General features: G+C 32.5%; 1 protein-coding gene across 1 annotated transcript in view; it reads left to right on the top strand.

Annotated features, from left to right (window-relative positions):
• Positions 1-494: 494 nt before the first annotated feature.
• Positions 495-27823, top strand: part of LOC123656802 (long-chain-fatty-acid--CoA ligase ACSBG2) — a 29452-nt gene continuing 2123 nt past the window's right edge. Inside the window, exons 1-11 of the mRNA XM_045592437.1 lie at positions 495-725; positions 9960-10052; positions 11453-11654; positions 12814-12948; positions 15154-15355; positions 16538-16639; positions 18898-19047; positions 22203-22312; positions 23031-23171; positions 23405-23470; positions 24937-25155. Coding sequence (XP_045448393.1) covers positions 10010-10052; positions 11453-11654; positions 12814-12948; positions 15154-15355; positions 16538-16639; positions 18898-19047; positions 22203-22312; positions 23031-23171; positions 23405-23470; positions 24937-25155 — 1370 coding nt within the window. The 5' untranslated portion in view covers positions 495-725; positions 9960-10009. The remainder of the gene's footprint in view (positions 726-9959; positions 10053-11452; positions 11655-12813; positions 12949-15153; positions 15356-16537; positions 16640-18897; positions 19048-22202; positions 22313-23030; positions 23172-23404; positions 23471-24936; positions 25156-27823) is intronic.

The following is a 27823-nucleotide window of genomic DNA, read 5'->3' as shown; positions in this document are numbered from 1 at the left end:
TCAAAAGTTCTGATGTAACATACATAAAAAAAAAAAACAGTCGAATTGAGAACCTCCTCCTTTTTTGGAAGTCGGTTAAAAAGTACAGGTGTACTTAATTTTCGTTTTTATAGATTTAAAACTCAACCTCATTATATTGCATGAATAAATTTAAAAGATAAGATTTTGCACTTACTACATCGTTGGATAATTTTTAGATAATGCGTCAATTACCACGCACTGATAACCAAAGCCAGTCAGTATTTTATCAGCGCTTTAGGGAGAGAAAAACAAGTCATACACGAGCAGACAACGAACACTTTGCCATCTGTACGGTCGTCTATCTACGACGAAAAACGACTCTATCACGGTATGCAAATCCATTAAATATTGCTAGTGTTGTGTAAAAATTAAGCAGAATAAAATAGATAGAAGAGATGTTTGAAATTGTTCACGGCTTCACGCACAGCTCTGCCAGTGGTGAACTTTAAACCGTCGTGTGGTGTGATGATAGGTAGGGCAAGTCGCCAGTTGGCTGGCGTACTTGTATCGTCGCGGTCGTTGTAAATTTGTAATCTAAATTTTCCTATGTGTATTCTTTCGTATTATACTTCCGAACTCAGTTAAAAATTGTATAATTTTTTTAAATTTACAAGTATCGTCTTCATTATGATAATTACTTGAAAAGTGCAAAACCAGTGAAGTAATTACTTCGAAAATAGTTGTTTTCTAATAGTAATATACCGGTAAGATGGTTTTCCTGAAACAATTGGTTCTATTCTTTTATATTTGTATTTCTTATTTGTCCGTGTTGTTTTATGGTTTTCCTACATTTTTTAAAATTAATATAGCATTTACTATACAATGTAAGATGTGTACATTTAAGAATTTTAATGATAGATATTCATAACGTTAAAATTTATATGAACACAGACTGATTTTTTTAAATACAATTCAGTTTTGTTTTTTTTTTTTTTTTTGAAGGCAGATTGTAATATTGTGCTAATAAAATTCGTGCCCTGGTGCTAGACTGGTATTAAACTTACTTCGCTGTAAATACTGATTTGTATGTTTTCCATACTATTTTGGTCGTTCAAAGCGCACGCGGTTAGATTCTTACGTCACTAGTTAGTCAGTGTCGAACGATACCTGTGATAAACCCGTTATGCCCGTTATCTGACCGGTTTGCCGAAATTTACACATTTGCCTTGTTTGTATATATTATGTAACGTAATCTATAAACAAATATATGTTAATATACAACTTAACATACAACTTTTTACATTTTAAGTTTTTTTTGGTTCTCACAAAATTAACAAGGATAATTTTCATGATGATCAATCTTATCGCATAAAAATAACACCAATTACAAAAAAAATTCGTTTAAATATTTTTATGTAGAAAAAAGTGCATTCATTAAATATTATCTATACGGTATCGTTTTTATATAAAACTAGCTGACCTGGCAAACGTCGTAACGCCTTATTTTTTTTTTCTTAAATATAATATGTAATTACAATTTCAAGTTGGATCAAACTGCACACAGTGTGCAAATTTGATTAAAATCGGTTAAGTAGTTTAGGAGTCCATCGCGAACAAACAACGGGATGCGTAATTTATATGTAGGTATATGAAGAATAGTAAAAGAGAGTAAGAATATTGTAAAAGTAATCAGTAAATAATTAATCATTTTTGTATCAAATACAGACATTATACAAGTAGAGTCGGTTATGATTATTAGGCAGACGTTTTCTTTAAAAACTACGATGAAAAACTACACCTGATATAATAAATGGTTGTGCACCTATGTCATGTATTTCTTTTTCTATAAACGTAAGTTTTTTAATTGTTTTTTACATTGTGGTGGTATGTGATGACTCTCGAAGGTGCGATAGTGATATTATCAAAACCAATTCACAAGATATGCCCGACACATCGTGCTAAAAAGTATCACCTTAGGTAGGTCAACACATGAAGGAATTGGTTTTGTACTATTATACTCGTAAACTTTTTTCCTAACTAGAAAATAAATGTGTATTTATAGTCTTTTAATCTTAGCCTTTAAAAAGACACCAGCCAGAATACGTATTCGTACGACATTATGTTTTATTACATTAAAAGTATAAAAGTAAATTATTTTTATAGCCTATACTCGTAAAACATATCACCTTTTTTAATTTGACCCACATGAGTCTGGACCGTTCTATATTTATTTAGAACTAGCTGTGCTATCTCGCGGTTTCACCTGCGTTACTTTGCGGTAAAACGTAAAAAAGCTATCGAACACTAGAATAATTTTTCAATTAGAGCCTATATTCCCGTGATTAGCGCGCTCAAACAAACAAACATTTTAGCTATATAATATTAGTAGGTATAGATTTAGGGCTTGTTTCACCAGTTGTGGATAACGCTATTTGACGGATGACGATATCCAACAGGTACCTAAAGCCATTGATGTATTATTCTTTTTTATCATCGAATTTCACTGCATCTGTAGAATTTGTAGTTTATCAATTGAGGTGAAACAGTACCTTATGCCCTATTCTGCCTCCTGCTGTTCAATCGTAACTTATTTTCAGGATAAAGTTTATCCACTACTGGTGAAACAGGCCCTAAGGCTACGAAAGATCTCTACTTCTCTACTGACCCCTCATGTATCTGACTTTAATTGTTTACGATCAGCGACGACGAATCACACATTCGAGACATGCTATTTTATAAGAAAAGAGTATATATACTTAATCTCTAAAATATTAAATTTAATTCTTTTACTACTCGAGGTTATTTAAATATCGGAAAATATTGATTAATAATAATTCTTTTATGGCAGTTGATAAGCTCGGTGGATAATTGATAAACTTAATAACGACAAAGCCTATTTAATACCCCCTTTAAAAAGTATGTACATAATAAAAACAACTTATTTTTTGACTTGTTTAATGTTTAGTTAATAAAAAATATTATGTTCAATATAAAACATACATAATTATTCTCTTCGCGAAGTGTAAATAAGAGTTACAAATAATATATATTTTTTCCTGAAATGTATTATCGTACAAAACGATCATAAAAACAAAGTTACTTCTTTACATTGAATACGTATATTATTTAAACAATAATTGCTAGTTTAATTATGCTACTATTCCTAAAACAATTATTATTTTTTGTCTGCTTACAAACATATAATTATCTTTATAAAGACGTAAGTATTTTTTGTAAAAATATGCGTATAATATACAATTAAATACCTGCTGATTCTGGTATGATATAATGATGATGATTCAGCCTGTAACGTCCCACTGCTCGGCATAGGCATCTTTTTCCATGTTCGAAAACGGATTGGAGCTTAATCTTGATATCAACCGGGACTGATAGCTTACGTGCTGTAAGGCATGGTGGGGAGCCCCACATGGATTCTAAATACAAATATATATATCCATCCCCTCTCTTCCCGTGGCCCTCTCTCTTCACGTGGGTGTCGTAAGAAACGACTAAGGGATAACACAGTTTCACTACCACCTTGGAACTTAAAAAGCCGACCGATGGCGGGATAACCATCCAACTGCTGGCTTTGAAATACACAAGGTGAAGATGGGCAACAGCGTCTTCGGTGCGACAAAGCCAGCCCTGCGGTCACCAACCCGCCTGCCCAGCGTGGTGACTATGGACAAAACACATAAGTTAACGCCATGTTTGGCGTGAACTTGTGGATCCCGAGCGGTAATCGGTAAACAGTCAAAAGGAGTGCGCATAAAAAAATAGAAGCATGAAACCGTAGATTTCATTCATAGTTTTTCTCTAAGAAAGGAGATATTTCATTGGATTACAGTGTTTGGTTTTCAACAAACCAGCAATGTAAAGAAACCTTTCGACGTGCACGTCATCCTTAATCGAAAAAAATATAACCTTTAGTTTCTGTTTTGGTTTTCCTCTATCAAAAGTTATCGTTATTGGAATAACGTGCGAAAACTTGCGGACGAAGCCGTAAAAACTAGTATTTTAATAATAATAAAAAAATATACGTACTTAGATCTATCCTTAATCTTTTAATAAATCTTTATTCAGCGACCTTCTGTACCGCTACAAATTTTTAATACCTATACGATTGAAGATTGAGCTTAAACAAACAACATCTAATAATGTTGTACAGATAGGTACCGTTAATTATTTAGCTTTATTACCTCCATCACTAAGACATTACCCCAGAAATCACTGTTCTTTATGTATTTAATCATAGCGTAACCGCAGCTGACAAAATAATGTCAATCATTTGCAAAACATTAACAAGGAACTAAGAGGAAGATTTTAATATCGAGAACTACTACAAAAACGTACAACTTATCTCTGCTATCTTTCAAATATCTCAGATACTTTTGATAAAGTTTTATGTCATAACATTTAAACTCATGGCTTCAGACAAATCCATATAAATCCACACTTCACTTACTAATCCGACAAATCTCATTGTCTTTGTGATCTCAACAACTGTTTGTAAATCTAATATATAAAAATCTCGTGTCGCGGTGTTTGTAGTTAAACTCTTCCGAAACGGCTTGGCCGATTCTCATGAAATTTTGTTTGCATATTGGGTAGGTCTGAGAATCGAACAACTAGGTAAACTATTTATTCTTTATTTTATTATGATTTGGCGTTGAAAAATGCATACAACCCTAAATTTTTACCCTTCTACCACCAACTCCTATTTTTAAATAGCGTTTAGCGGCAAGACAACGTTTGCCGAGTCAGCTAGTTTATCATAAAAAGATACAAGGCTAAGACTACTAACAGAGAGACACTAAGTATTCACAATTAAAATATTCTGTTTCTACTGTACTATATAGTTATAGAGTTTTAATTTGTGTAATGATAAGAGACTAATATTATGGTCACGCTAATGCTTAAAGCATTGAGTAACCGTTCATTAATTATTGTGTTTGCTCGCAAACGAAAAAAATCTCCTTCAGCTGCATTGACAAGTAATACAACGTAGGTAAGTAGACGAAAAACAGTAAAAAAATATCTTTCTGTAAAAATTAAAAACAAATTAAACGTATTGCAGTACCAGTATTTACGATTCATATGTAAAAGGAGATATTTATTTTGTTTTTTTGAAGTAATTTTAAGTTGAGTTAGCCCTTTGTGCACCAGTGACCATGGCCCTTGTAATTGTTTGTAAGTATGAGTAACCATCCTTTTCAAAAAGTTACAACCAACTAACCGGGAAATATTACATTTTTTTAGCTACGAAATTTTGAACGAAACAAAGTTAAAAATCAAAGAGTTTCTATACCAGAAATGCGTGTTTCGGCGATATTTGCTCGAACTTTAAAATACGCAGTGTATTATATTTAAAGGATATGCGATTCCGAATATGTTTTGTACTTTTTTTTTACATGTGTTTATTATGATCAAAGATACAACATAGAACGACACTATGTGGTACACTTATATTTTAAGCTTATTTCTTTAAATTTATATGTTAAATAAAAAAGTTTGATAATCTAATAACTAAGGTTAGGAGGCTATCTAATATCACAAGGCGGTTACAATAATATTATAGTATAAACTTAAACGCTGTGCAAACGCACATTTTATCTTTACAAATATAATAAAATAATACTATAATATATGTATGCTCTTTGAACGCTATAATCTTAGAAGTTAAAAGCCTATTGTCAAAGTTTATTGGCGAGGAATTGAAAAAGCACAGTAACCACAAAGTATGTTAATAAATATAAAGTAGAGATTTTGTTATTTATGGATAGTAAAACTTCTTATCGCAAATCTGCATTTTTCTGCATCAGCAAATCTTGACATCGCAATACAGAAAACTAACGTCACATTAAATATTGATATATCTTATCTTATACTATTAAGCGAGCAATTCTTGTATATGTATATATATATATATAATCTGAACCTCGGAAACGGCTCCAACGATTTTCATAAAATTTAGTATATAGGAGGTTTCGGGGGAGATAAATCCATCTAGCTAGGATTCATTTTTAGAAAATGTCGTATTATCCCTGTTTTTAGGGAGTCAAAAAATAGCTACAATATCGTTAGAATACGAAGGTAAATTTCGCAACTGTCAATAAAGTTGTGCTGTGTGGCTACGGCACTAAAGAATTTAGCCACCCCCTCTCTTCCCGTGGGTGTCGTAAGAGGCGACTAAGGGATAACAAGGTTCCACAACCACCTTGGAACTTAAGAAACCGACCGATGGCGGGATAACCATCCAACTGCTGGCTTTGAAATACACAGGCCAAAGACGGGCAGCAGCGTCTTCGGTGCGACAAAGCCAGTACTGCGGTCACCAACCCGCCTGCCCAGCGTGGTGACTACGGGCAAAACACATGAGTTCACGTTATTTTTGGCGTAAACTTGTGGAGGCCTATGTCCAGCAGTGGACTGTATAGGCTGTAATGATGAATAAAGTTGTAATAGCTCGCTGGTTTCCTTATCATGCTACCACACCAGGGATATCTCCTTTTCGACAAAAAAAAAGAATTATCAAAATCTTTTCATAAACGATGAAGTTATCCCTGAACACACATAAAAAATAATTTATATATATACGGTCGTATTGAGTAACCTCCTCCTTTTTTGTAGTCGGTTAAAAAAGACTTACCCAAACCGACAGCGAATCATTTTAACTCTCTCTTCTACTAAATCTTCTCTTCTCTTAAACTAATCCTTCACGAATTACTGAAAATACCGAGCTGAGCTCGGTCACCCAGGTACTTTTATGATAATGACAGTATTATAATAAATATAATAAAAATAAAAAGCCTTTATTCGGACATTAAATTTACAATTATGTTAAAATTATTCACACATATGACATTCACACAATGACAGTATTACCTACTAATAATTACATGTAAATGTTGTTATTTTTTTTCCTTTACTGTGTTTTTAACCGACTTCCAAAAAAGGAGGAGGTTCTCAATTCGACTGTATTTATTTTTTTTTTATTTTTTTTATTTTTTTTTATGTATGTTACATCAGAACTTTTGACCGGGTAGACCGATTTCGACAAATTTTCTTTTAATCGAAAGGTGGTGTGTGCCAATTGGTCCCATTTAAATTTATTTGAGATCTAACAACTACTTTTCGAGTTATATCTAATAATGCGTTTTTACTTGACGCTTTTTTCGTCGACCTACGTTGTATTATACTGCATAACTTTCTACTGGATGTACCGATTTTGATAATTCTTTTTTTGTTAAAAAGGGGATATCCCTAGTTTGAGACCGTGATAAGGAAACCAGGATCTGATGATGGGATCCCAGAGAAATCGAGGGAAACTCTCGAAAATCCGTAATAACTTTTTACTGGGTGTACCGATTTTGATAATTTTTAATTTAATCGAAAGCTGATGTTTATCATGTGGTAACATATAAATTTTATCGAGTTCTGATAACTACTTTTTGAGTAATCTTTGATAATGCGTAGTTGCTTGACTATTTTTTAACCGACTTCCAAAAAAAGAGGAGGTTCTCAATTCGACTGTATTTTTTTTTTAATGTATGTTACATCAGAACTTTTGACCGGGTAGACCGATTTCGACAAATTTTGTTTTAATCGAAAGGTGGTGTGTGCCAATTGGTCCCATTTAAATTTATTTGAGATCTAACAACTACTTTTCGAGTTATATCTAATAATGCGTTTTTACTTGACGCTTTTTTCGTCGACCTACGTGGTATTATACCGCATAACTTTCTACTGGATGTACCGATTTTGATAATTCTTTTTTTGTTGGAAAGAGTATATCCCTAGTTTGGTACCATGATAAGGAAACCAGGATCTGATGATGGGATCCCAGAGAAATCGAGGGAAACCCTCGAAAATCCGCAATAACTTTTTACTGGGTGTACCGATTTTGATAATTTTTAATTTAATCGAAAGCTGGTGTTTATCATGTGGTCACATATAAATTTTATTGAGATATGATAAGTACTTTTTGAGTAATCTTTGATAACGCGTAGTTGCTTGACTATTTTTTCGTCGATCTACATTGTATTACTTGTCGATGTAATTGAAGTCGGTTTTTTTTTTCGTTTCCGAGCAAACAATTATAAATTTGAACATTACTTACTAGAGATAGTGTAGGTAACTAGATATATAGTGTCACTTTTTTAAGATCTAGTAAAAACTAACATTTTTGTAATATATTGTATTACTAGCTGTGCCCGCGACTTCGTCCGCGTGGAATTTAACAAAATAGTTATTGTTTAGTTCGCAGAGATATAAAATTTAAAAAAATGTAAAATAAAAGTGGCCTAAGTTACTCGTTATTACATCAGCTATCTGCCAGTGAAAGTCCCGTAAAAATCGGTCCAGCCGTTTTAGAGATTAGCCGGAATAAACAGACAGACAGACAGTAAAAATTATACAAAACTGTTATTTTGGTATATGTACCGTGTATCCATCCAAATGCATTTAGTAAAAAGCGGTTATTTTAATACTACAAACAGATACCTACTCCAATTTTATTTATTTATAGGTATAGATGTGAAGATTAATTATTTGATTTTATTTTTTAATTTTATTAATTACGTTAACGTTAGACGAATGAAGCGGCGCTGTGTTACTTTTTTTTAACTTGTTTAGCATGTATTCTTGGTGACTGAAAACTTATTAGTATCTATCTACTACAGAAACAAAATATCGAATAGACATTCAGGAATAATGTGGCTTTCTACCGATGAGACAATTTTTGTAGTTACTTCAGTAGTTTTCGAAATTCACAGCTAACTAATACTGCTCTCAAGTAATGTTGTGTTCCTGTGATGAGTGAGGTAACCAGACCTCCGAGGGAGTGTCGGCATCGCGCTTGCGATGCTTCTGAAACATATATTGCATACGAACACATACGAACATACATTTTTAAAAATTACATCTATTTATAAAATTAAGTAATTTAGCTATCGGCAACAATTTCTTCATATAATTCTTTATTGTGTTGTCTTGTCTGATACACGAATTTCAAATTTTTGTTAAATGTATAGATATGATATAACAAGGAATTAGCATTAGTATCAGAGCCTCAGCTGTACTTAAACTTGTAATTCAAGTCAATGACAACAAGAAAAACAATGAGTAGATTTTATTACCGTGGGAAGATTACAATTCTTATCATTCTCAAAGTAAATTCTTATTCATTTTTTAATAAAATAATACTTGCTACCACACGGTGACTTTGAATAAACACAATTAAGCAATTAATTATGTTGTTCAACACTGAGGTCACTCTGTAATTATGTTTAAATATTTTTAATTACATTTAAATATTTTTATTACATCAGAGATGTACAACGTTAGGTGCCTACGTTTCAAAAACAATTATTAGTGTCTACAACGCTATATGAAAAGGTCTTTCATACTTTGTGATTTCCTTTTTCATGTCATAACTAGTATTTTTAAAATACTTAAAAGCTTCCACCTAAATTATCCTAAACGATTTATAAAATTGCAGTTTTACTAATCTTGCGTAATATTTTATACCACAGAACCTTCTTTAACAAGCAGGAATTTTCCAATAAAAAAGATAAAAAAAAAATTAAATCGGAAAAGGCATAACTAAATAAGTATATTTAAACGGCTTGTTTCGTTCTGTACATATGGGTTATAGTATTTATAAGTATCACATATAGGTTAGCAACATAAAACAATAAATAAATCCATCGTGGCAGGTAGATATAAAACATTTTGTTACAAACACTATGTATTATTTATAAACATAAATTACACTTATATTTCTAGAATCACTCTTAAGTGTTTTGTCTTTTATAAATATGTCATTATTTAATAAATAATTTGTTATCTTTTAATACTCAGTATCACAACGACAAAGTGGTGCTGGAGGTCGAAAACGATCATTTGTTCTGATAATCATTGCATAAGTAGGAGAAAATCAGATAATAAAGTATAAAATTAGTGATAATACACATCATTTACAAAAGGTACTTTTTCAGGGATCGTCGAAATTGTTGAAAACGGAGAAAAAATTGTAAAACTCATCAACATGCAAGTCCCCAATGGAACTGATCAACAAAAATATTTAAACGGTAATTAGAATTTTTCTATTTTATTAATAGTGCCCTGTGGTCACCGACCCGCCTGCCCAGCGTGGTGACTATGAGCAAATCACATGAGTTCACGCCATTTTTGGCGCGACCTTTTGGAGGCCTATGTCCAGCAGTGGACTGCCTTAGACTAAAGTGTGTGTGTGTGAGTGTAATAATAAGAAATATTTTTACTATTTATCGAGTTTCGGTAACAATAAGGTTGATCGATAATCCTACATGTTCCACGCTATGTAAATATGTTCAATATATTATATTCAGTGTATTATTTTTTAAGTACTTAAGCATAATATTTAAATTATCTGAACTAAAGAATAAAAAAAATCATACTGTGTTATTCCGTATTTGTAGTAAAATTATATGTCTATGTATATTAATAGTTATAAAGGCATATACATACATATAGCGTATTAGGTTTCGTAAGTAGACAAATTGCTATTTGAAGTAGATAAATCGTAAGAGTACAAAGTAAACCTTAAGTCCATATCACATGTTAAATATGTATAAACAATAAATCATTTTTGTATAAAAAAAATATTATATCTTAAACCGTTACACGTTTTAGTAAAGAACAAAAGCATATAATAATACTACAGGTCCTCCCGTGACCATTGTTCCTGGAAAGTATCCGAAACGTCGGACATGTAAAAAACCTAATAAACCGTGATAAAATCCGGAAAATTTGTTTCACAATAACGAGTGAAATTCGCGTAAACATTAGAAAATACTACAGGTTTTACTCATCGATTGTAATTTGTTGTAGCACCCTCATTGCTAAAAGTAGTTATATTTTATATTTTCAATATTTAAATTTCCTTGTTTTTCTTTCTGGTTGTTAGGGGACATCCATTAATTGCGTGAGCTCAGCCGGGCGGAGGGGTCCCATGAAATTTCACCAAATCTCATTTAAACCGAGGGATAGTCGAAAATCTCACATAAATTTCAAAAAAATATAAAATATTACAGATATTAAAAATAAAATGTTTTGAGTGTTCATTTTGCCCACTAAAACAAATCTGATGGCTATTAAAATCATTTAGTTTTTGCTTTGAATTTTATTTAATTTAAATAAATTAACTATAAGTATACCTGAACAGTTTATTATTTCCCGTCAATCTATATTATATTCGGCGTCAACCTCACATAAGGGTGGACAGGGGTCTAAACTGATCGAAAAATTGCTCACGTAATTAATGGCCTTATCATAGAGCTCATAGCAATCGTCACTCGTGGAAAAATATTCCTTTCTTCTACAGAGAGAAAGATATACAAGCTGAATTAATCAATCAATTAATCTAAGATTTGAACGAATTGTACGTAAGTATCCATGTAAATTTAAGATTCTTAAACCCAATCTAACATAAATAATAATTTCATACTAGGACCCGACCAGATCATACCGGCAGACAGTTACATATGCTGTTTGCCTGGAGGACACGTCAAACTTCGGATGGGGTCGCGAGGGACCGCTGCAGAGCCCCCTATTTCAGTACCTGGCCTTTTAAACAGAACTGTCGCTAGGTACCCTGACGCCACTGCTCTAGCAACCAAAAAAGACGGAAAATGGCATAAAACTACATATAAGTGAGTTTTAATTTATAACTTCAAGACAATATATTTTTACTGATGAAACAAGACTAACGCCGAGTTGCACGAAACAAAATTAAAATTTAAGTAGAGATTAAACTAATTTAATCACAAGAATTTCATACAGTTCTTGCGATTAAATTAGTTTAATCACTACTTAAATTTTAATTTCTTTTCGTGCAACTCGGCGTAAGAGATTTATTTCGTATAACAATGCACGCCATATGAGTAGGGGCTCATATCCAGCAATACCTATTGTATTAAATGCCAATAAAATAACATTATAAGATATGTTTCACCACTTGCACGTATAGCTTGATTTGTTACCATTTATTTATTGTTGTTACGCATAATCGACCAGTATATAAGCGTTCTTGTTAGCAATTTTTTCAAATGAGATTTTTAAATAGTAATTCACGGGTTAAGAAGTTAAATGTCACTTAATAATCCCTGCTGAAAATTCCAAATAAAAAACAATGATTTGTATGGGAAGTTATTGTAAACTATTGTGTGTTTGAAACAGGGATTCCAAAGTTTTCATACAATTTTTATCTGGATTCGTTAGATAGCCTATCTGGATCAGATATCGTTTTGTATTTGGAATTTTCAGCGGGGATTCTTTACTGCATCAAATTTTTCTTAACAAAAATCGCTTATTGTTTTTGCGATATAACTTGAATTTTCATATCACTTGAATTTATTTGAATTTAAATAGTAATTTACAAAAGAAAATTGGTAAATAAAAGACATGTTAGGTATATTTACATTTGTTGTGAATAATCCTTTTTACTTTTACTTAAACTTACTGCAATAAAATTTTAGAATATGTGTACTTGTTCATTAAAAAGCTAATTGGCACATTTGCATTATAGGTATCATTAATTTTACTGGAACATCACAAAATTAAAATAACTTTATTTTGGCAAAAGCAGTCTGTTTTTTTCCACGCACAATGTAGGGTTTTCAGCGGCGACAGATTCTCATCGACAACATTATATTGCAACCTATCTTTAGCCACAATATCGTTAGAACTTATAGATTTGTAACCTAATTTATTGTTTTTCATGATTGCGAGCATGATTCGTGCAATCACCATCCTAGGTCTGTTCTATCTTTTATAAAAATATTTGCAATTTACCTTAAATTTTATTTTCAGACAATATCAAGAACGCGTTCGTACTATGGCAAAAGGTTTTCTCAAATTAGGACTAGAAAGACATCACTCCGTATGCATTTTGGGTTTTAATTCGGAAGAATGGTTCGTTGCAGATCTTGCCGTAATACATGCTGGGTGAGTACGATAAAGCTGTGTGGCTACTGGCTACGGCTGTAAAAAATACAGCCACCCCCACTCTTACCGTGGGTATCGTAAGATGCGCCTAAGGGATAACGGGAATATGGGGATAAGTGGAAATGTCCACTACCACGGAACTTATAAACCCTACCGATGGCAGGATAACCATCCATTTGCTGGCTTTGAAATACACAGGCCGAAGACGGGCAGCAGCGTCTTCGGTGCGACAAAGTCAGCCCTGCGGTCACCAACCCACCTGCCCAGCGTGGTTACAATAAGCAACACACATGAGTTTTCGCCATTTTTGGCGCAAACTTGTGGAGACCTATGTCGAGCAGTGGGCTGCGATAGGCTGAAATGGTGGAGTACGATTAAATAAATAAAAATCACTTAATTTTACTCTTAGATTTACGAAATCTGCTTAGGGAGATATGACTGATAAAGATAAAGAATGAATGATAAAGTGGAATACAAAATTTGTAAACGCGTGTGGTTTCACAGTGATAAACATAGAGTTCATTGACATCTATAGTATGGTATAGTTACAGTTTCACATAAATTATTTCTTTAAGGGTGCTTCAGATGAAGTACCTAAGGTAATTTCTTATAAAGTTGACAATTATTATAACATTAATAATTTTGAAATTACTTAAAAGACAAGACAGCTTCTCCGCTGTAACAAACCGATTGGATATTTTTGAAATTTACAAATATTAAGTAAAAATAATATCATCGAAAGAAGAGCGGTATATTTTTTGTTTACATGTTTATTTACTATATACCAATAATTTTCGAAATCGAAATAGAAATAAATTCATTGTTTATAAGTGTTATCATAATTTGGTTGAATCCAGGATATTAATGAATCTATACATATAATAAAATGGTAGGAAAGTCATTGTACATTGAATATTTTTTGAAAAGAATACTTGGGGTGTGATCTACAATCGATACCTAAGCCAAAAATATAGTTTTTAGAATTTTATTTATTTATTTTAGAGTTTGTCTAGTTGTCTAGTTGTCTGTTTGTCTAGTTGTCTGTTTGTCTAGTTGTCTGTTTGTCTTTACGTATGTCCGGGATAAACTCAAAAAGTACTGCATGGATTTACTTCAAATTTGGCACGAATATTATTAAGAAGTCGGGTCAACATATAGGCTACATATTGTCACGCTATACCTACGGGGAACGAGCAGTGAACCTTTATTTCTTCCACGCATTCTGTAACAACGCGTAATCTAACGACGCATATTTGAATGTTGTTATTATGTTAATAACCATACTATAAGCTAGCTTCATACTATAAATAAAGACATTCTGTAGTGTATTTAGTATCAGCATTGCACCCGTGCGAAGCCGGAGCAGGTCGCTAGTTTAAAATATAAAGAAAAAGAAAATTAGAGAATCCTATTCTTATCCCATGGCTTTAAAAACTAATTACCCCAATTTATTAATTTTTTTATTCAATATTATTTATTACAATTATTGAAACTACTATAGCTTAAGAAAAACATATAACTAACAAAAATATGGAATGATGTCTGAAATAAATGGTTATTATTTTTATTATTAAAACTTACCTAAACATCGGAAAATGACTTTTAATTTTTGCGGCCATTTGTATGGCCGTAAAAATTGTGTGTACCAAACAATTGGATGACAACTTTGCCTAATTGTACGAGTATAAGCTAAAATTTTCTTATATCGTATAATAAAGTTATGTTTGCTTGCTATAATAAAGTACTCAGATCACGGTTAAATTTAAATGGGACCACAAAACATTTGACTAGGGTAGTATCTCGACCTTACAGAAAATCACAGCTAAATAATACTGTTTTCAAGCAGTATTGTGTTCCTGTTGGTGAGTAAGGTGACCAGAGCTCCTGGGGGGATTGGGGATTGGGTCGGCAACGCGCTTGCGATGCTTCTGGTGTTGCAGGCGTCTATAAGTTACGGTAATCTCTTACCATCAGGCGAGCCGTACGCTTGTTTGCCGACCTAGTGATATAAAAAAAAACAAGCTTTCATTTCAAATAACAAATAATCGTTAAAATCGGTACACCCAGCAAAATAATATGAGACAACAAAATGTCAGTGCTTTTTTATCTTTTATCTGCAAGTTTATCTGTGTGTCTATCTGTAATACACGGAAGCATGGATAGGATGTAAAATGGACAGGAAGTACTTAAGGTAACCTTTTACAGAGGCTATGCTGCTGGTATTTACACAACAAATTCCGCGGAAGCATGTTTCCACTGTTTGGAAACATCTCGCGCGAACATCTGCGTCGTGCAGGACAAGAAGCAGTTAGATAAAATATTGTCGATACAAAGTCGCTTGAAGCACCTAAAAGCGATAATTCAATGGGAGGGACAGGTGGACACTTCTATACCTGGAGTATATAGCGTGAGTTAAAATATGATATATTCAATATCATGTAATATGAGAGTGTAATTACATAATAAATTTCTTACCTTATTAAAATTAAAGTGGCGATTAGCTTAATACTATTCTTCGAGTTTAACATGCCTAATTGGTTGTTGCACGTGCCAATTTGATAAAGTCAAAGTCAAGATTGTCATTCACGGTCAATGCGCACGACTGAGGAAAACAACACATGCAATATATATAAATATAAAGTACCTGGATAACCTAACTTAGCTTGGTTTTTTTGTAAATCGTGTTTTTTGAAAATACAAATTCACGAGTGCAATTTAAAAAAAAGTGGGGGAAAATATTCGATCTGGAGATTTGAACCATGTTCATCTTGTTTCGGGGCCGCCCGATTTCCCATATATTATAGCTTAGTAGCTGTCCTAGCGAACTTCGTATCGCCTTTTTTTTCTTAAGTATAATAATTGCATATACCAAAATAAAATTTAGCATATCTTTCAATTTGGATCAAACTGCACACAGTGTGCAAATTTGATTAAAATCGGTTAAGTAGTTCAGGAGTCCATCGCGGACAAACAAGGTGACGCGTAATTTATATATATATTAAGATAGAGCGTGGCGAAATTTAGCTTCGTATTCTAATGATATTGTAGCCATTTTTTCAGTGCCTCATAACACGGTTAAAACGAAATTTTTTAAAAATGAATCCTAGCTAGATCGATGTATCGCCACCTAAATATGCATACTAAATTTCATGAAAATCGTTTTAGCCGTTTTTGAGATTCATATTATATATACTCGTTATTTATTTATATATACATACAACTGCATTGAATAAGTCACCAGGACATAAAAGATGGTTATTTTAATTTCAAAGACTATTGTAAGTATTAAATAGCTTAACGCATTTTACTCTTATCGTATCGTGGGCGCTCAAAGCCTTTTTAGCTTTTAACGCTATTGACATATTTAAATGAACACATTTACAATATTTTCGTTCATTATAATATCTACACAGTGGCGTACTTTGGGGGTACCGGAAGAATTAAGAACCTCCTCATTAATTGAAGTCGGTTAATGAACATAATCAAAACTGCCCGGTCGGCAAAAAACCACCCTACGGCACTGTATACATATGAAATTGTAACTTTCCTTTATCGTTTTAGTTAAGTACAATTTTAATTAAATTTCCAGTGGGGGCAAGTTATGGAAATGGGCGCTAAAGAGCCGGACACGCAGCTCGACAACGTGCTAAAATCGATTGCTGTCAACGAATGTTGCACTCTAGTTTATACTGTAAGTACACGCTAGTATAACAAACTTTTGAACATATATGAGAAAACACCACATGCAGTGTATTAATTCACATATTTTAAATAACAATTATAAAACTTAAGAAAAACAGACATGTAAATGTAGACAATTAAAGCAAAAAATTAATTAGTCTTCTTTTAGTAGAAAGTCTTAGAGGATAGGTACTATTTTTATTTTCAATACAAGTCTATTCAACGTTCCGAAATAGAATTAAAATAAAACGACGTTTAGTATACAGTACATACTTATACATATATATAATTTTTTACTAAGTATAACTGTCGTAAATATAATAATTGATTAAAGTGATTTAAAAAAAAGTCCTGTTATCGTAAAATCAATTTAATTAAACTGATTTCACTTCATCGCATGATGCGGTTCTAAGTTAGATAAGTATGTATGACAGTATTCTGATAAAGTATTTTACACTTGAAACGTACCTAATACACATCAAACAAATGATGATTTGAATGACTTGTAATTGTCGTATTATATTAAGAATACCCTATAAATTAAATTGAAATAAAATTTTAGGTCAAGCACAGGTAAAAACGTAATGTGTTGTTTAAATTAAAACTATATGTATATTGTATTGACATTTTTTCATTTTATCAATAGTCACATTTTTCATTAATCTATGCAAGTTACTATATACTTAAATGTTTTTGTTTTAATTCATCTCTTTAAATTAATTTTTAGTATTCATTTTTTTGCGTCATTCATACATAATGCATATTTGCTAATTTAATACCTACACATTCAACTTCTTTAATGTATAAAGTCCAGTCTCTCAAGGAATTTTAGAATAACAATTATGCGAAATCCAGATAATATTTTTTTTTTGTAAAATTGTTTTTTTAATTATTAATATTGTAATATTAAATATTAATATTTAATTATGAGTTTATGAAGGACTTTAGCAACCATGAATAAAATTTACAAAAATATTATTAAAAGAATTTTAGATATCAATGTTACGGTTTTTTTTCCATATCGCGTCAAATATCGTCTATAACCGTAATTTTAATTATAATTGACATGACTAAGTTCTAAAGCCATTATAAGATAAATTTATCTGAAATTCAACGTTACTGAATCAAATATGTACCTAAAATTATAGTTTAAAGATAAATCGCTGATAGACTGTTGTAATGAATTGCGCATTTAAGTGTAGGTATATCATATACAAATCATATACGTTTTTAATTCCCTTATAAAAGTTAAATCATCCATTTTCAGGTCTTGCATTTGTATAAAAAAAAATCTATTTATATAAAAATGATAAAAATCAAAGCGTGAAAAAACTCCTTTCGATAATTACTTTGAAAAAAAACCTCCTGAAAAAACTCCTTTCGATATAACTTTTTCGGATTTTATAGCGGTTTATTAAGTTTTTCAAATGTCCGACATTTCGGATACTTTACAGCTACACACTTTACAGTCACGGGAGGAATGAGTTTTTGCTGCCTTACACAGACAAAAATTAGCATAAAAATAAATTTGTAAACTGAAATTATTTATTATTATTTATTATTCATTCTACATATTATGTGTTAGCACACATAATGACGCTTAAAATAAACGCTTCATACCTACTCAACGGTCACCGTAAAATTTTCTTGTGTCGGGGGTCCGGAAACATACAATATACACAAACACAAACGCCCAAACCTCGACAAACATCTATATGGCCAATACAAATGTCTGTAGTGAGCGAGGTTCGAACCCACGACTGCCACCAACGCGTCGTCTGACCGCTGCACCAACGCGTCGTTATAGAATAATTATTTAATTATTTTTATGAACTGTTAATATACCTAATTATATTACGCTTCAGCCTGTAATATTCCGCTACTGGGCATAGGCCTCTTTCCCCATGTAGGAGAAGGATCAGAGCTTAATCCACCACGCTGCTACTATGCGGGTTGGCGGATATATTCCCTACTACTAGTAACGATCGCTATCAGGTGTACATGATAACAACCGGGACCGACGGCTTAACGTGCTCTCCGAGGCACGGTGGGGAGACCCACAAGGACTGTACAAACACCCAGACCACGGCAAACACCTGTATGGCCAATACAAATGTTTGTCATGTGCGGGGATCGAATCCGCAACCGCCAACGCAACAGGTACAATCCATAGCTGTAACCGTTGCGCCAACGCGGCATCCTAAACCTAACTATATTATTTAAATGTAATTCCATAACCTAATTATATTATTTAAATGTAATTTCCAGTCTGGGACCGTGGGACAACCTAAGGCTGTGATGCTTAGTCACGACAACCTCACGTGGGACGCATTCGCAATTTCAGAAAGAGTCGGCGATTTAAGGCCCACCTACGACTGCCTTGTTTCCTTCTTACCTCTTAGCCACGTGGCCGCTCAGGTGAGTAAAGCAATAAAAATTACAAGCAACCTTAATGTCTGGAACCTTAATGTCACAAACACACTGCAACCTTAAGTAAGGTTTCCACCAAAGCGGAGACAAGAGATGTACTGCGAGCTAAGCAGGCTTTTCCACCAAAGTGGAGAGGAGATGCGTAGCGGAGTTTAGATGTGAGCTCGAAATCGGTCAAGTGCTGTCTACGAAAGGAAAACGTCGTGTATTACAAAAGTTATATATTGATTTACTTGAGGAGGAGGATTTACCTCTAATTTGAAGCAAAACCGACTTCAATTACATTGACAAGTAATACAACGTAGGGAGTATATATATTTTATGTATGTTCGGGGATGACTTCGTCGTTTATAAACCGATTTTGATAATTCTTTTTTTTTTTGTTAGTAAGGAGATATCCTAAGTGTGGTACCATGATAAGGAAACCAGAATCTGATGATGGGATCCTAGAGAAATCGAGGGAAACCCTTGAAAATCCGCATAAATTTTTACTGGGTGTACCGATTTTGATGATTTTTAACTTAATCGAAAGCCGATGTTTATCATGTGGTCACATTTAAATTTCATCGAGATCTGATTACAAATTTCGGAGTAATCTTTGATAATGCGTATTTACTTGACTATTTTTTCGTCTACCTACGTTTGTACTACTTGTCGATGTAATTGAAGTCGGTTTTTTTTTCGTTTGCCTTCAATTTAGCCAGCAATTATTATAGATGTAAATATGGAAATCACTATACTTTTCACAAAAACAATACACATTATTTTTGGATGTGTGGGAGTGTACTCTAAAATTTCACCATATATCACCAAGGGGAAGTACGAGGTTAAAAATTTGCTAAAAAAACGAAAACGAGTGACGAAATTAGGCGAAATGTAAATGCAGCAGTAGGTAACGAGTAGCAATTATATGCTATTGTTAAATATCCTAATTTACGTAGTTTATGGACGATAATGAATGTATTGACTTTAACTTTTAAAAACTTTCCATTTACGAAGTTTGCAATATCATAGGTATTAAACATTGTATGAAAATAACTATGTAAAAAACGATAAAATTTATCTCAAATTCAATTAAAATAAAAGTGATAATATATATAAAATAATAAAAATTGATACTTTTTTTGTTCAATTATAAATATTAACGATAATAATATAGTTATCCGCTAAACCCCAGTCGAGCAACTTGACGGATTAACGCCGAGTTGCACGAAAAGAAATTAAAATCTAAGTAGTTAATCAAACTAATTTAATGGCAAGAATTGTATGAAATTCTTGTGATTAAATAAGTTTAATCTCTACTTAAATTTTAATTTTGTTCCGTGCAACTCGGCGTAAGCTTCTTTAATTGCACTTACAATCATATATGATTATTTTTGATAATATTCCCGTTCCGAGATAGGTATACAATCTTGGTGTTGCGATAGCAATGCCCCGACCTTAAATAATATATAAATATCATTAATTATGATTATCATCAAGTTTATTGAAGATCACTTTTACAAGATAATTTTAATGATATTCTATAATATAAAAATGAGTCGCTGAATGTGTTGCTAAGCGCTAAACTCGAGAACGGCTGGACCGATTTCGCTAATTCTTTTTTTTAAATATTCCTTGAAGTAAGAGGATGGTTCTTACGGAGAGAAAAATTCTAAAAAAAAAAAAATTAAATTTCCTGAAAAAGTCTAAAAACAACACTTTTCTATACTCCCATACAAAAGATTTGTGATAATACTTAAAAGTCACTGTTAGGCGATACGAAGTTCGCCGGGTCAGCTAGTTGTTTATAAAGTAGGTAACTATATAGTTGTAGCCTTGATATTGTTACCCTGTTGATAAGTAAGAAAAAATTATATATTTCTTTTAAAATATATGAAGATAGGTGACGAAAGTTCCAACACCGACGGTTGTGGGTTCGGTTATTTTGGAGCAGATATATTTGTATTTGTACTTCCGTCAACTACAAGTGGAACAGCGTAGATTAATTCCAAACCTTCTCATTTTCATTTATTTATTGATTTTATTTTTATTTATATTATTATTCTCATTAAGTAAAGATACATCTGATCAAACATGATACATTTTCGGACTGATTCAGCATGTCAATAAATCTGAAAATATATCTTAATTTCTTGTGCTATAAATTATACGTTATACCTATATATTATACGTATTAGTTAAAGCACTTGTTTATTTGTAATCAATAAACTCAGTACGTAATAATTAAGTAAAGTGATTAATCAATCTTTTAACATTATAAAACGGCATTAGAACAAAGAACAGAACCTTTAATTTATCAAATGTAAGGAAAACATCAGGCAAATCTAATCTCGTGTACCTACCTATATTAACTTTGCCGGTTTTTTTTTCCTTTTTAATTTTGTTATATTGGAATGTGTTTTTAATCGCTGTGATGTACATGAATGTACAATTAATGTGAAGTGTACATTCATCGTTTTATCTGTAAATATAAAGATAGAATAGAAATAGATATAAAATAAGATTAGCTTGAACTGACCGATGATTCCTAGCACCACGTGTTTTATGTAACTACTTCCTCTATGAGAAGGCTGTGTTGGAAACATAACCAAAAAACTAGTTTGAACTACATCGAAATCAACAAATCAGTGGCGTAGCGAGGGGAAGCAAGGGGGGGGGGGCACACGTCCCGCTACACACAAAGGGGCGCCGAATGGAAAAATTGCTGGATATGTTTTATAGTTTTCGAATCCGGGAGGGCGCTTATACGATATTGTGCCCCGGGCGCGAATTAAACTCGCTACTTCACTGCAATAAATCGATCAACAAGATAAGCACGTTGAGAAATAAAAAATAACAAACGTACAGGTGTATTCTTTAAAGGGCTAGTATAAATGTCAATATGACTTAAAATATACAGGGTTTGGTATAAATACTGTATAGACAGGTAATTAACATCTAGCTAACAGTTATCTATATAACTGTTAGCCACAGTAGTTAATTATCGAAATGGTTGCAGTCGATTCAGTCACTATACTAAGTTATATAATTCGCTTTCTCTCTTCGTTAAATTGACATAATCTGTGCATGAAAGAAAACTTGAGTTTCTAACAGAAACTAACACAAACTTGATTTTATTTTAAGTTAACTATTATTTCCAGGTGGTAGATATTTATACAACACTGAACAACGCTGTGGCAGTGTACTTCGCACAACCGGACGCCTTGAAAGGAAGTCTCGTAGAAACATTGAAGGAAGTTCGACCAACTAAGTAATAACATCTTATGCTATTAATTTTTATTTTTAGTTTTATATTTTTATCTTTGTTATTGTTAGAAAACGACGCGTTGGCGCAACGGTCACAGCACTGGTTTTTGACTGTTGCGCTGGCGGTTGCGCGTTCGATCCCCGCACATGACAAACATTTGTATCGGCCATACAGGTGTTTACCGTGGTCTGGGTGTTTGTACAGTCCTTGTGAGTCTCCCCACCGTGCGTCGGAGAGCACGTTAAGCTGTAGGTCCCGGTTGTTATCATGTACACCTGATAGCGATCGTTACTCATAGCAGGGAATATATCCGCCAACCCGCATTGAAGCAACGTTGTGGATTAAGCTCTGGTCCTTCTCCTACATGGGGAAATAGTTATTGTTAAAATTCTCTCTATATGTGTAAATTTAGATTCTTAAAAGTTGAAATTTGTGGCTTTATTTTGTATATTTATGTATACACATGTTGCTATTATTTGTGCCATTATTATGTGAAAACTTAATTATTTAATGTCACTTGAATTTATTTTTAATGATATCAAAACTGTATGTCTTTCTAATAAACAAATAAATAAATGTTGTAAGTAGGTATTATAATGTTTCACGCGTGTCGAGTATTACTAAAGATAAATAAAGAAACGTTCATTCGTGCCCTTTCTTATATGCCTTTATAGCAGTGGGATCAGTATTTTAATTATAATATAAAACCTCTATTCATCAGGTTCTTAGGTGTGCCGCGAGTATGGGAAAAAATGCATGAAAAGATCGTGGCTGTAGGTGCGACAAGCGGTTCCTTGAAACGCTCCATAGCAGTATGGGCAAAGCAAAAAGGAACTGAACATCACACGGCGAGAATTAACGGGTAGGTCCGCTGATTTCTTTAGTTTTACAAATTACAGTACCTTCATGTTAAAACTTTTGTTCTGTAAGTATTCAAAAGTTATTTCATATTAAAAATGACTTTCGGTAAATAAGCCTTTCAATAAATATTTTATTTATTTTACAAATTGTGCTAGTATTAAGATTGCTGTCTTAAGAGTTTGAGTAAATTTGTTACTATTTTACTTTTATTCATAATCTTATAAATTCTGCTAGCGCCCTGTCAGCTGGGATGACAGGTCTGCCGATAGACTTCACCCTCTTCGAAATGATTAAATATTGGTACGTCATGTAAGGCCCTGCAGTTTGGCGTAGTTAAAATGTAGTGACTGTTTTCTTTCCTGTTTCTTTACATTATGGATAAAACGGCGCACAAGGATTATAAAATGTTGGCTAAATTAGTCATGAGTGATTTCATTAAAAACATTAATACAATTAATCTTTTAAACCTAAGTATTTCTTCGAAATTTAAACGTATGATAAAATATTTTTTATCATTAACTTTATCGGTCTTGAATTCTTAATACATTGAAAACAAAGTAAATTCTTAAAAGAAACATAAATCATATTACAACAACATTACGTTGCATGTCATTTATAGTAGTAGCAGTTGTAGTAGAAGTAGTAAGTATTAGTCAGTTGTATGAATGCACAACATCATAAGTAAAATATTGCACGCAGCATGTTATGTTATTGTGATCAGTTTCTTCGAAATACTAGAATCAATTTCATTTGCAGTTATTTTAGTTTAATTTAATAACAATGTATTTTGACTGGTTGTATATGCAAATAGTAAATGATTAACCGTTTATTTTACATTTTATATTTAATTTTATGATGTGTGATATTTACATAATAACTTGATTTCGTAAATTTCCTCGTTTATATTTAAAGGACCTTTTGTTGATAATTTTGATGTAAAATGTCTTTTCGTTCAACTAGCTTTACTTATAATTATTTTAGCTTTTTTGTCTTTACTGTTTGTAAAAAGAAAATGTCTATTCGTTTACGTAACATAGAACATTTATATTATTTTTTTTTATTTATGTGGAATACGTATATTATATACTTTCTAATAGTAGGGAGATTTTTATAAAAAAAAAATAAAAAAAATGTTACGGAACGGTAAATTTATGACACGTGATTATGAAGAAAGCGTTCTTTGTTCGCTTCTCTCACAAGAGGAAAATTTTATATAAAATATTGTAGTAAACTCATATTACTCATATACGTAATCTATAATATAAAAATGAGTCGCTGAATGTGTTGCTAAGCGCAAAACTCGAGAACGGTTGGACCGATTTCGCTAATTCTTTTTTTAAAATATTCCTTGAAGTACGAGGATGGTTCTTACGGAGAGAAAGTATTTAAAAAAAAAAAATTATATTTCCTGAAAAAGTCTAAAAACAACACTTTTCTATACTCCCATACAAAAGATTTGTGATAATACTTAAAAATCAATTTGAACTTTAATACCATACGATAAAGTTTGTGTTAAGCGATACAAAGTTCGCCGGGTCAGCTAGTATTAAATAAAATTATTTTTCTACGCCTCTAGTGTCAGTTGTTAGTCATATTATATATATTTTATTTCTTTTAGATTTACAAAAATAATGGAATATGAAAACAATAGGGTTTTACAAAACATATATATTTATATACAATGTAAATTACATAAATATCATCAAATATTTACCGTAACAAAAGTTTAAAAAAGGAAAAAAAAATAACGAAAAAAATATGAATAGGCAAGACGGTACTTCATGCGGGTACAAGCTGGCCAAGTCGCTGGTGTTCAACAAAGTGCGCGTTAACCTGGGCCTTGACCGCTGCAACCTGTTCGTGACGGCCGCTGCACCTCTCTCCCCCGACATCAAGAAATTCTTCCTGTCTCTGGACATACCCATCATGGACGCCTTCGGTATGAGTGAAGCCTCTGGAGCCCACACCCTCAGCATATACCCCAAGTGAGTGCGCATGTGTCACTTTATATGTAATGGCGACGCGTCAGAGCAACGGCCACAAGACTGTTGCGCTGGCGGTCGTGGGTTCTATCCCTGCAAATGACATACATGTGTGTGTGGTGTTTATTTACTTATTTACTTAGCAAACCCGGCAAACATTATCCTGCCAGGAACAGCAGCTTCAAAATTTGATTGCTGATATATTGACAGCGGTGCCACTTACCGAGTCCAATTACGTTTTAAAACCATTTACAAGCCCATTGTAATCTACACACAAAACTTTAACGAAATCGTCCAGCCGTTGAGGAGAATTTTGGTAACAAACACACGTATAGGACTATAATTAAATATTAACTAGCTGACCCAGCCACGTGTTGTTGTGGTTCAGTAATTTATAATTCATTAAAATATATGTAAATTCTATATTCAAATGCGCCATCTATAGTCTAGAAATAGAAATACGACGCCATCTACTGGATATCTGTTCAACTTAAATACCAAACTGCTTTTTAAGATTTTATAGAACTAACCAATAGATACACACTAAAGTCGTAAAATAAACATTTAATTTTCAATAACAAATATTGAGATCAATAATTAAGATTAAAACTACCCTATCTCCCAAGTTGGACCAAATTACAGATGCTTACAAAGTTTGATAAAAATTGGTTCAGTAGTTTCGGACTTTATCGATAGCATACATCATGACACGAAATTTTTATATAAACATAGATATGTGCAACGTTCGTATGAATATCGCTTACGATGTTGCTTAAAAAATCAGGCTTCCATAGTTTACATGCGAATGAATCGCCAAAAGGACTAGTAATTTTTATTTAAATGAGTATTTAAATTTAGCAAAGTATATAAAATTTCTGAACCCCATAACTTGTTTTGATTATATTTGCGATTAAATATTTTTACGGAAGCAATCTCTAATTTTTCAGCATACACATAGAGATAATTGTGTTTGCTCGCAAACGAAAAAAAAAACCGACTTCAATTACATCGACAAGTAATACAACGTAGATCGACGAAAAAATAGTCAAGCAACTACGCGTTATCAAAGATTACTCAAAAAGTAGTTATCAGATCTCGATAAAATTTATATGTGACCACATGATAAACATATGCTTTCGATTAAATTAAAAATTATCAAAATCGGTATACCCAGTAAAAAGTTATTGCGGATTTTCGAGAGTTTCCCTCGATTTCTCTGGGATCCCATCATCAGATCCTGGTTTCCTTATCATGGTACCAAACTAGGGATATCCCCTTTCCAACAAAAAAAGAATTATCAAAATCGGTACATCCAGTAGAAAGTTATGCGGTATAATACAACGTAGGTCGACGAAAAAAGCGTCAAGTAAAAACGCATTATTAGATATAACTCGAAAAGTAGTTGTTAGATCTCAAATAAATTTAAATGGGACCAATTGGCACACACCACCTTTCGATTAAAACAAAATTTGTCGAAATCGGTCCACCCGGTCAATAGTTCAGCCGGCCTAGCATGCATACAACGAGATATCTCTTGACGAGAGAGAGAGATAATGTCTACATCGAGTATTTTCTCGATTACCCTAACATGCGCACTACGAGAGACAAAATTCTCTTCCGAAGACTTCGCCTTGTCGAGTAGAGAAACATTATCAACCATAAATCACAACTGAATATCATTCTTATTTCTTATGTCGTAAAGTTGAATTTACAAGGTTATTGACCAATCGTGCTAAACCGGGATGAGCCAACGTTTGTATAATTTCAAACGAGTGACACATGTTTTATTTAACAATGTTCTCGGCCTTTTGGCTAAGATAAAAGGTGTATATCTAATTTAAAAAATCTAATATGGAAAATAAAACTGCGTAAGTAAATGAATTTAATTATATATGTAAAACAATATGCTCGTGTTGTGCTTTATATCTTGTCGCACATTAGATAATTGTAATTCTATCACGCATTGTTTTTTTTTTTTTTTTTAATTTTTAAAATTTTTTGAATTTTTGATTTTTTTTTTTTTTGATTATTGATTTTACTTTTATTCTATTTAATTTTATTTTTACTTATTGATTTTTTTAATATAATTTTGTTTTGTTTTTTATTCTGAATGTTGTCTTGTCTTGTTGTACTAACCCAATATGGACTTATACTTTGGTCTGAAATAAAGTATTATTATTATTATTATTTAGAATAAGAAGCAACAGGGCGCAAATACGTTTTTTGTGTCATTATATGGCACACTTCACTCGACTTTTCGCATTTCCCGCTTTTCGTATACCGAAATTATATAATTATAATAGGGAAACGCCATGGTATACAAAAAATACGCACCCGGTTTTATTTATTTTTTATTTATCGTCTTTCTCGTCGATAATATTGAAAACGAGAAGTTTCTCTTCCTAAAACGACAAAATTCGACAAAATTACGATGTCATGTTAGCTTCCGTAGAGATAAATATCACAGATCACTAAAATTTAATGATTATCTCTTCTATTGACGTAACGAGAAGAGTATCGCGTGCACGCATGTTAGCTACTGTAGACATAGAGAGATAATACGAGAAAAGGGGTAGACAAAATTTTGTCGTGGCGCGCATGCTAGGCCTGCTGATGTAACATACATAAAAAAAAAAAATCAGTCGAATTGAGAACCTCCTCCTTTTTTGGA

Source organism: Melitaea cinxia, chromosome 1 (genome assembly GCF_905220565.1).
Source record: "Melitaea cinxia chromosome 1, ilMelCinx1.1, whole genome shotgun sequence".
NCBI classification, from domain to species: domain Eukaryota; kingdom Metazoa; phylum Arthropoda; class Insecta; order Lepidoptera; family Nymphalidae; genus Melitaea; species Melitaea cinxia.
Note: the sequence above shows the minus strand (reverse complement) of the source record. Positions and strands in the feature narration are given on the sequence as shown.